At 36.5% G+C, this 12,006-nt stretch overlaps 1 protein-coding gene across 3 annotated transcripts in view; it reads left to right on the top strand.

The window, feature by feature from the left end:
* Positions 1–12,006, top strand: part of RYR2 (ryanodine receptor 2) — an 820,963-nt gene that overhangs the window by 793,734 nt on the left and 15,223 nt on the right. For all 3 annotated transcript variants that reach the window (XM_060191940.1, XM_060191939.1, XM_060191938.1), the window contains 4 exons: positions 33–166; positions 2,955–3,015; positions 5,329–5,475; positions 8,078–8,212. In XM_060191940.1, coding sequence (XP_060047923.1) covers positions 33–166; positions 2,955–3,015; positions 5,329–5,475; positions 8,078–8,212 — 477 coding nt within the window. The remainder of the gene's footprint in view (positions 1–32; positions 167–2,954; positions 3,016–5,328; positions 5,476–8,077; positions 8,213–12,006) is intronic.

Raw genomic sequence — 12,006 nt, 5'->3', positions numbered from 1 at the left:
GGTCAATACATTTTTGTTTTCTGCCCCTCCAGGTTATGGATAAGTATGGAGAATTCTATGGTCGAGATCGAATCAGTGAGTTACTTGGCATGGACAAAGCTGCTCTGGACTTCAGTGATGCTCGGGAAAAAAAGAAGCCAAAGAAAGACAGTTCCCTTTCAGCTGTGTGAGTGTGCCTTCTGTTCTATCCTATCCAGGTTAAAAGGAGGAAAAAACAATACATTTTGAATTTGCTAGTGCATTGACTTTATCCCCTTCATTGTCAGAGGTGTAAAGAGATGAGAGACACACAAAATGTACATAAAGTCTGCATTTATGCTTCTGACTATTTAGAGCTATAGAATTAATGATTTTTTTACATTAGTTTTGAAGAGTCCTTATATTGTTTTCATAAATCAAGAAAAAGTATGTATTTATGGTCTTACTTATTTTGCCTATTATTTCCTTAAGTGCCATTTAAAGTAAAACATATGCAGGAGTATAGTATCTTACTATTTTCTGAGTCTTCCTATTTGAGAAGATGGTAATTGTCATGTTTTTGAAAATGGATTAGAAATATTCAAAGCTTACAACTTTTTATTGCATTTATTGTATTTTACTTAAATTGCAGACCTTCTATGCATAAAACCGTCATACTTGTGTACTCTTGGCAGGTTGACTTTAAAAATGAGGCACACTTAATATTGTGCTTCGATGGAATAATATGCCATAACTGAAATGATTTAAACCAATGAACTGAATTTAACTGATACTAAATTATATACATGGGCAAACATATACATATATAGTATGATGCACACATGGCGATTCTGGAAAGCTATTTATCCAGTCTATTTAAAGTGTTTTTATTTTAATTTTTATTTATAAAAAGGCAACAGTGACAAAAACCATAGGATAAGAGGGATAAAACTCCACATAATTCCCACCACCAGAACTCCATATCCCATCCCCTCCCCTGATAACTTTCCTATTCTTTATCACTCTGGGAATATGGACCCAAGGTCATTGTGAGATGCAAAAGGTGGAAGGTCTGGCTTCTGTCATTGCTTCTCCACTGAACATGGGCATTGACAAGTTGATCCATACTCCTAGCCTGTCTCTCTCTTCCCATAGTGGAGCGGGGCTCTGGGGAAGCGGGGCTCCAGGACACATTGTTGAGGTCATCGGCCCAGGGAAGTCTGGTTGGCATCATGGTAGCATCTGGAACCTGGTGACTGAAAAAAGAGTTAACACATAAAGCTAAACAAATTGTTTACTAATCATGAATCTAAAGACTGGAATAGTTCAGTTGAAGATTTAGGTGGTCTCCATTTTGTAGATAGTAGGCCTATTTTGGTTCTATATGACAACTATCTTATGTGACTATTGAATATAATGAATCTATATATCTATTAGGCACCTGTTTATCAGTTAGATATACAAGGCTTTGTTTATGCACATGTAAGTAGGTGGAGCTGAGCAGTTCTCTAGTTTCACTGTCATTCTACCTCTCATTAAAATTTTATATATATATATATATATATATATATATATATATATATCCCAGGTTATTGCTGGGGTTCAGTGCCTGCACTATGAATCCACTGATTCTGTGGCCATTTTATTTATTTATTTATTATTTTTTGGATAGGACAGAGATAAATTGAGAAGAGGAGGGAAGAGAGAGAGGGTGGTAGAAAGATAGTCTCCTGCAAACCAGCTTCACTGCCTGTGAGGCGAACCTCCCACTATGCAGGTGGGGAGCTGGTGGCTCGAACCGGGATCTGTGTTCAGTCCTTGCACATTGTACTATGTGCACTTAACCAGTGCACCACCACCCAGCTCCCCAAAAATAGATAAAAGTTTTAAAAGTAAGTCTTTTTGCATGATTATGGTGCTATCTCCCTAGTCCAAGAAAACTTTTTCAAAATAGCATCAAATCCTCCCCTATTCTATTCTACTCTATTCCTATTCTATTCCTATTCTATTCTATTCTATTCTATTCTATTCTATTCTATTCTATTCTATTCTATTCTATTCTATTCTATTCCATTCCATTCCATTCCATTCCATTCCATTCCATTCCATTCCATTCCATTCCATTCCATTCCATTCCATTCCATTCCATTCCATTCCATTCCATTCCATGTGTGCTGTGTTTATTTTACATTTTAAATATGTCTGGTAATCTTTATTAAATATTTTAGGAATTCTTTAAAAATGTTTTAAAATAGTTTTTATTTATTTATTTTATTTGATAGGACAGAGAGAAATTGAGAGTGAAGAGGGATAGAGCAGGGGAGAGAGAGAGACTGACTTGTAGCACTGCTTCACCACTCATGAAGCTTTCCCTGTGTAGTTGTGGTCTGGGGGCTTGAATCTAGGTCCTTTTTCATGATAACCAGGCAGGTGCACCACCACCCAGCCCTATTGTGTAATATACTAAAGGCAGTCTGGAAAAGCATCACAAAATCCTGAAGTAGCTCATGCAAGAGAATTTTCAATTATTCCCTTGACACTTGGGGTAGAACTACAGATGGCCTTATAGGCTTTGACTTCCTTTGTAATTGAAAATGCCCACGTAACATTTGACTCCCTCAAAACTCAACTATAGTTGTTCTTACTAACTGCAGGGGATTGGTTTCAGTATCCCTCATGGATACCAAAATCTAGAGCTGTGCATGTCACTGTCCTCTGTAACCATTAATTTTGAATTCACAGATTTAATCACCTACCATCCAAGATTTATTGAATCTATAAAACAGAATCTTCAGGAAGCAAAATTCTCATAGACACGGTTCTTAAGTGGGTTTATGAAGTTCAAAACCCTTGTTATTCAAAGACCAATCACAATCTTTTTAGACCATTGCCTCTCTTATTCCAGGGAAAGCAAAATGAATGTTAACAGTCTCTTGCAAACTGTGAGACTTTACTTGATATGTGCATCTACAGATTCTTTTGTTTTGTGATTCCAGACTGAACTCTATTGATGTGAAATATCAGATGTGGAAACTAGGAGTTGTTTTCACCGACAACGTAAGTCTACTTCATGACCACAAAGCAAGATTCATTCTGATCAGATGAGTCTGTTGATCTGCTACAAATGGAAATATGATTGCTTAAGAAAGTTATTTAAATATCAGTTCATTTAACTCGGACCTTATCTGAGAAAGGCCTGCAGACATAGCTGATTAAGCAACCCGCATCTCATCCCATATCTTTGAATAGCTGAATGGCTGGAATGAAACTATATTTTTTACACTAGAAAAAGAAAATGAGATTCAGATTCATGTGCATTTCATGGCAGTGGCACATGTCAATCTTTGATAGGTGATGAAAAACAGTTTTAAATTTCTAAATACATGGAAACATTTTTACATATGCATGATGGTAAATTTAACTTTTCCCCAAGCTAAATGTTTTAAATTATTGTGTCCTTTTCCTTGACTTACCCTTCTCTTACCAGAGAACTCAAGAGCCTATGAAGCAGACATCTGAGCCAAATATATTATAAATATGATTAAAGCTACCAGACTTTATGGAAGAGATTAGAGATTCATATTTTACTACCCAGCCTTACTTGGTGGCTTAACATTTTTGATCCTTAGAATTTATGTTTTAAATAACTGTTGCTCTCAAATATTTTTATGCTTCCACTTGCTGACTATAGGAAATTGCTGGAGACAATGATAAAACCTTAGTAGATAGGTCAACTATAAATTTCTGCTACAGGATCTGAGCCCATACTCTCTTATTGCTGTTTCATAATTCTCTGACTATCCTCTCACTAGTCCTCAGGAATAGGAACATATGACTATACCCCGAGGCTCACCAAACTTCTGTTATTCATACCACTTTTCTCTCCTGAGCATTTCATCTCAAATTCTCACCGCAGTGTCAGGCAGGAGATAGCAAATTCTCTGTTGAATTTAAATTTCAGACATATATTTATGTTTCTACACATACACTTGTACATTACTAAAGCTTTAATTAATTCCTGCTTATTTATCAGGAAACTATGATAGTATGTGTATATGTATAATGGGTGTATATATCCATCCATTCATTATATTAAATATATTTAATATAATAAATAATATAGTATATTAAATATATTTAATATTAATATAAGTACATATCCATTCATTCATAGTTTTAATATAAGTATATCCTAAATATTTCATGGGGAAACTCTTAACCAAAATTATTGATTCTTTATGTAATGTTGAAATTTAGTTAGGCGGATTTATTTGCTAAATTTAAATACAACACCTATATATATAGATCACACATATGTTCTCTTTATAGTTATAATTTTTGTTATTATCTTTATTTATTTATTATTAGAAGAGACAGAAATCAAGAGGGAGGGGTGATAGAGAGGTAGAGAGATGGAGAGATGCCTACCACACTGCTTCCACCACCAGCAAAGCTTTCCTCCTGCAGGTGGGGGCTGAGGGCTCAAACCCAGGTCTATGGGCATTGTAGCATGTGCACTTAACCAGGTGCATCACTATCTGCTCCCCCACATATATTCTTGACTCAGTTTATCACTAATATACTTACCCTTCCTCATCTCATATCCATAAACTTGCCCTTCCCCCTCAAGATCTACATTTCTTAACAGCCTGCTAAGATACTTCCATCTATATGTCCTGTGGCGAATTTATTATCCTCACTCCACTCTATTCCTCCCCACCAAATCTAGTCACCTGTCCTCAGCTTTATGTCAATAACTTTGCTCTTTTTGTTATTCAAAATCAATGAAGTTAGTCCCCAACTAGTAATAGGACAGAGAATGAGAAATCTTACTGACAACATTTCTTTTTCTTTATGAGAAGAAGCATAAAGATAGCCACTGTTAAAACAAAACAAGACAAAGCAAAACAATATAAAACAAAACGATAGAATAATATTGAACCAGGCCAGCAAGAGAGCTCACCTGTTGCTTTGTCATATGTGTGATCCATGTTTAAGCCCTTTTCCCCCATGCACTGAATGGAGCTTTGGTGCAATGGCCTTTTGCATTCTCCCTTTGTCTTCTCGGTCTCTATCTTGAATATATGTATCCGTTTAGAAAAAGTAAATGGTAAACACAATATACAAACTAATTTAATCAGGACATCAGTTACATTATCAGAATACTGGAATAGTAAATAGCAGGATAGTTAGAATCCTATGAATGGATTGCCTAAAAAATAAACAAACTGATTGGAGTGATTATGACAGTGATGTCAGAGTAGTTTTTTAAATTTTTATTTATTTCTTTATTGGGGAATTAAAGAGTAGTTTTTTAATGGCTATGCATTCTTTTTTCTAATCTCCTTGTCCCCTGTTTCATCTTCATAGTCCTTCCTCTACCTAGCCTGGTATATGACGATGTCTGTTCTTGGACACTATAACAACTTTTTTTTTGCTGCTCATCTTCTGGACATCGCTATGGGATTCAAGACACTAAGAACCATCTTGTCATCAGTAACTCACAATGGCAAGCAGGTAAAAGTCTTTCCCCTTGCCCCCTGTAAAAACTAAAGCTACAACACATACATTAGCGAAAATAAAGCCAAATCTCATGATTTTTGTGAATAGAAGATCTGTACCTTTTCAGTTATAAACCTAGGTGGTTAGTAGATTTAGTATTTTAGACATTGAAGTTTGGGCTTGACAAGTTAGTTCGAAGGACTTTGGGTATGTTACTTAGCATTCTAAAATCTCAAATCCTAAGGGGCCAGGTGGTTATGTATCTGGTTGAGTGCACACGTTATAGTGCGCCAGGACCCAGGTTCAAGCCTCTGGTCCCCACCTGCAGAAGGAAAGCTTCACAAGTGGTGAAACAGGGCTGTAGATGTCTTTCTGTCTTTCTCCCTCTCTGTCCCTCCCTTCCCTCTCAACTTCTCTCTGTCTCTATCCGATAATAAATAAATAAAATATTTTTAAAATCTCAAACCCCTCAATTTGAAACATGGATATAATAAAAATACCTACTTTTATGAAGTATTTATGATAATTAAATTAAAATATAAGGGTAGATATTTTAACACAAGCCTCTGATACATGAAAAGTACTCAGGAAAAGAAAAAGTAGTTTCTAAGATTATTTGCTCCATTTGACTTATTAGGGAACCAAAATGGGCTGCTGAACCATGACATACTATTGTGTAAGTAATGAGGCATAAGATGCTACAGTTTTAGTGTAATATAATTTTTAAGAAAATTAACATACACAACAAAAAAGAAAACTGTTTCATATTTGATAAGGTCATACTAACTTGGAGGAAACTGACTTTATTTTAAATAATCAACTTGTGCTGTAATGAAACTAAATTGCAGTATTAAAACTTGAAATATCATTTAACTTATTACGGAGGAATGTATTTATTGTCTCATTTTTTTCATTTGTCAAGCAAAAATTTCATTGGGAATTAACACATCCCGTGTTAGTTGTTTAAATGAACAAAGTTGTTTTCCAGAATTATTTATTTATTTATTTATTTTCCCTTTTGTTGCCCTTGTTGTTTATTGTTGTTGTCGTTGTTATTGTTGTTGTTATTGATGTCGTTAGATAGGACAGAGAGAAATGGAGAGAGGAGGGGAAGACAGAGAGAAGATAGACACCTGCAGACCTGCTTCACCTATTGTGAAGGGACTCCCCTGCAGGTGGGAAGCCACGGGCTGGAACCTGGATCCTTATGCCGGTCCTTGCGCTTCGCGCCACGTGCGCCAACTCCTTTTTTCCAGAATTTTTAAATCTAGCATATTGTTACTCAGTCTCTTCCAAACACGTAAAATATATCTATGATTCATATTATATTTAAATATAATGTCATATGTCAAATTCAAATTATTATGATTTATGGTTTATCACACAGCTATTACATCTTTAACTTTGGTTCCTAAGTATGTTATGACATCATGGATCCAGTGACCAAAAATAAATAAAGAAAGAAAGAAAGAAAGAAGAAGTGTTCTAGGCTTATTCATCAGTCAGTTAATTAGTTTTGAGTTCCAAATATATTCAAATAATTGATGAAACTGATCTGGCACTACTTTCAGCAAATTTCCGAACTTATTGTGCTAATTCCAAGGTCATTGTGGGATGCAGAAGGTGGAAGGTCTGACTTCTGTAATTGCTTCCTCGCTGAACATGGGCGTTGACTGGTTGATCCATACTCCCAGCCTGCCTCTCTCTCTTTCCCTAGTAGGGTGGGACTCTAGGGAAGCTGAACTCTAGCACACATTGGTGGAGTTGTCTATCCAGACAAGACTGGTTGGTGTGATGCCATATTTTAACATATTTTTCCTATAGAGTCTATGTATGTGTCTAGCTTTCTACACAACTATATACAATGTTGACTTAAAGAAAGGTTATAAAGGTAAAAGACCATCCAAACTGTGACATTTGATTATGCAGGAGAATTAACTTTCAAGATGGCATTGTTTATTAGCAATGAAAGCCTCTCACTTTTCAAACAGAAGACTTCTCTTTTATTTTTCAAAATATTTATATCACACATCCCATCCAAACAGTTGAAATTTTCCAGATTTTAGAAGCAATCCAAATTTCTGTTTAGTATTAAAGTGTGACTGAATGAAAAAAAAAAGGATTTGTAAACCCACTACTATCATAGCAAACATGAGACTTTTTATTAGGAATAAAAATTATTTTTATATTATATTTTATATAATCTATATAAATGATTTTATATTTTAAAGGACATAAACTATATCAAAAGACAGAAAACTCTTATTGTAGAATTTATTTCCAAATATTTAGATACAGACCAAGTATTTTAAGCTGTTTATTAATCAGCTTGGAAGTTGAAACAAAAGCGTGATTGACATATATACATACATACATATACATATATATACATATTTATATATAGGCTTGTTAACTTGATAAAATTAAAGTAATATGAAAATAAATTTCCCCTCTGGAAGTTCAGAAAGTTACGATAAAAGCATTGAGTTCTGTTAGCGTCTAGTCAGCAAATCCAGCTATGTTCCCTCAGAGTCCGTTCCTCCCACACTGCCGTCAGATACGGCAGTCACGTTTATCTTGATTTCTAATGCATCTTTAATATCACATTGCTTTCCAGCTTGTATTAACTGTGGGCTTGCTGGCTGTTGTCGTATACCTGTATACTGTTGTGGCATTCAATTTTTTCCGAAAATTCTACAATAAAAGTGAAGATGGTGATACACCAGATATGAAATGTGATGATATGCTAACGGTAAGCTCATAAACTTTATTTTTTCACCTGAGCACTACTCAGTTCTGCTTTTATAGTGATGCTGTAGATTAAACCTGGGAGCTCAGAGCCTCTGGGATGAAAATCGTTTGCAAAATCAGTATACTGGGCGCCTTGTGTTGGTGCACTGGGCTAAACACATAGAGTACTCGATAAGCGCAAGGACCCGCGCAAGGGTGAGGGTTGGAGCCCCTGCTCCCCACCTGCAGGGGGATTTTTGCAAGCTGCAGAGGTGGTTTGCAGATGTCAGTCTTTCTCCCTCTCCACCTTGCCCTTCTCTTTTAAATTCTCTCTGTCGTATTCAATAAAATGGGAAAAAAGGCCTCCAGGAGCAGTGGACTCATAGTGCTTATTGATAACCCCAGAGGAGAGAAAAACTCAGTACTCTACTCCTTTTTTTTTTCCTCCACAGTTATCTCTGGGGCTCCTCGGTGCCTGCAATATGAACCCACTGCTCCTGGAGGATTTTTTTTTCCTTTTTTGTTGCCCTTATTGTTGTTGTTATTGGTGTCGTTGTTGGATAGGACAGAGAGAAATTGAGAGAGGAAGGGAAGACAGAGAGGGGGAGAGAAAGAGAGACACCTACAGACCTGCTCCACCGCTTATGAAGCGACACCCTCTGCAGGTGGGGAACTGGGATCCCTAAGCAGGTCCTTGTGCTTCACACCATGGGCGCTTAACCCACTGTGCTACCGCCTGGCCCCCAGTATGCTGCTCCTAACCCATATCATAAACTTTTATTTTATGTGAATGAAAGCATTCTGTTTCTTCAGTCTTCATAATTATGCACCATACAAAATAGAAAATAGTGCACATATCATTCTCTCCCCCTCTGCCTTCCCCTCCTCTCTCCATTTCTCTCTGTCTTATCCAACAACAATAGCAATAGCAACAGTAACAACAAGAAGGACAACAGAAATTGGAAAAATGACCTCTTGCAGCAGTAGATTTGTAGTGCAGGCACCAGAGGCCTAGCAATAACTCTGGAGGCAAAATAATAATAATAAGCCGGTCCTTGGACTTTGAGCTACCTGCGCTTAACCCGCTACACTACCGCCCAACTCCCTATAGTCTTGATTTTATGTATGATGTATAATGATTTAATAATGATTAATAATCATCATAGTTATTATTCTAAAGAATATCAAATCATTATACTAGAATAGTGCCCATGGATATCTGAGAAAAATCATTTCCAAAATAATCCCAAGAGTAATTTAAGAATGATGTTGGTACCATAAACATTTCATTTAGGAAAAGAAAATTGATAAAAATGGATATCCACCAAAGGGAAGGGCAAATAACAAATTATATCACTTATTAGCTGACTTAAAATAGGGATGGGTAGAGAGAGCACAAAGTGAAACACATGGACTGAATATGGTGTATTGCACCAAAGCAAAATACCCTGGGAAGAGAGTGGGAGGAAGGAGAGGAAGAAAACTTTGGGGGGGGGGGGGCAAGTGCGTAATGCAATTGTATGCATATGTAATGAATCCACTGTAAAGAAATAACCCCCTCAGTAATTTTTTTAAATTTTCTATGAAGCATCTGAAAAATATAGTCAGATATAGCTGTTTAAATGTTTTAAAATGCAGTAGCAGAACATCCTTTATCAAACAAGACCATTGTGAATCTTAGAGACTGAGTTTAAAATTTTATAAAATAAATATTAAGGCTATGACAAAAATAAATGAATACCAACCAAGTTCTTTAAATTAAAATAAATAGACTAAATATTTCAATGCAAAAAAATCAAAAGCACAATTCGACTTCTGAAATAAAAGTAAACTTTAAATTGAGAAAGTCTTTCTGAGTCTGACACAAATCCCAGAAACCGTGAAAACATAAACATGAAATAGAAAGCATTATATAAGCCAATAGAAATAACTGTGAAACTCAAAAGACAGCTAACAAATGGAAAATCAAATGGATCAGACAAAACAAAATAAAGCTGTAGACATTGACAACAAAACCGAGTTTACCAAAGGGGAAGAGAAGAGGGAGCAGAGGCAGTTTAAAGATACTAATTTTTGTTTACTTTTTCGGAAAAAGATAAAGTTTAAAAAAGCCCACTGCCTGTCAGTCCAACCAGTATGTGTAGTCTGGAACATGCCTTTTAAAAAATTACTGTCAGAAATCATTTTACCTTATTCTTTTAGACCTAAAAGTTCCATTTAATCTGCCATTTACTATAACATGTGCCACTCGGTTTTGCAAACATCAGCAACCTTTAGAATGTAGCAGCTAACATACAGAAGTGTGTATGAAAAGTAAAGCCTCCATGAAACTAAACAGCTAACAAGGAGGGAGGAAGTGGTCAAGTTTAATTCCTTAAATGTAGCTATCAAGATGGCATTTTCTTTATTGCCAGTCTTTTTGACATTTCTCTTTCACAGGGTAAAATCTCATATTATCTCTTGAGAAATGTTTTCCTCACTCATGTCCTATCTTATTAACATCATCTTGAATCTCAGTCGCCTTTGTGGTTTCCTAGGCTCTGAAGGAAGATGTTAGGTTAGGTTTTCATAGGGACATGATTCATCTTTTGGTGTTTCAAAACATACAGCAGGTGGCACTGTCGCTGCAGTTTTGCAGACTCACGGATGCTCCATGCTCAATTTCTTCTTTCTTTGCTTACTTTCTTATTTATTTATGTAAGATCATGGTGTTGTGAGCCTGAGAATCTAATTAGAAAAGCAACATCCTCATAGAATTGAAACTCCCACTCCAGAAAGGTAGGAAGCGAAATTGAATAATTATCCAAAGTGAAAAGTCAAGGGTAAAACACTGATTGTAGTTAGATGGCCAAAGAGATAGACCTGGCTTATATGCAAGGCCATTCATCGCAGAAGGAACCATTTGTAGCATCAAATGCCATCAAGCACACAAAGAACAAACCAGGACAGCTCTTTAGGAATCTTCAGATCTTCTAGGCCAATTCCAGAGACCTCCGAGCCAGAAATTATGAGAAGTTATCAAGATTTTGTCCTTTGGAGAAAGCTTTCTAACTGATCAAGATGAAAAAGCACATTCCTGGAGAAATAGCCTGCTTACATCATTTTCCTATGTCACTTATTTTATCTTAACCTTCTCAGTATACAATCCTTATTTTCCTCTAGTTCGCTCCTACTCTCCCCACTTTTGTCAAGAGAAAGATCTTAACAGATCCTTGTAAATCCTTTTAGATCTTCACCAGTCCACAAGAAACTGATGCTCCCTAGTACTTGCTAAAGACAACATAAGCAACGATTAACCCCAAAACGAATATTTAACTCTAGGTTGGGCAGTGTGTCAGGGGAAAAATTATTGAGTATTACATCTGAAGGATTAGCAATTTTCAGCTCTCAATTTCTATCGCATTGGGTACCTTCCTTCCTCATTACTCAGATTCACTGAACGAAGTCTATCTTTTTTTTTTTTAATTTAAGAAAGGATTAATTAACAAAACCATAGGGTAGGAGGGGTACAATTCCACACAATTCCCACCACCCAATCTCCATATCCCACCCCCTCCCCTGATAGCTTTCCCATTCTCTATCCCTCTGGGAGCATGGACCCAGAGTCATTGTGGGTTGCAGAAGGTAGAAGGTCTGGCTTCTGTAATTGCTTCCCCGCTGAACATGGGCGTTGACTGGTCGGTCCATACTCCCAGTCTGCCTCTCTCTTTCCCTGGTAGAGTGGGTCTCTGGGGAAGCGGAGCTCCAGGACACATTGGTGGGGTCTTCAGTCTAGGGAAGCCTGGCCGGCATCCTGATGACATCTGGAACCTAGTG

The sequence above is a fragment of the Erinaceus europaeus genome, chromosome 6 (assembly GCF_950295315.1).
Source record: "Erinaceus europaeus chromosome 6, mEriEur2.1, whole genome shotgun sequence".
Lineage (NCBI taxonomy): Eukaryota > Metazoa > Chordata > Mammalia > Eulipotyphla > Erinaceidae > Erinaceus > Erinaceus europaeus.
Note: the sequence above shows the minus strand (reverse complement) of the source record. Positions and strands in the feature narration are given on the sequence as shown.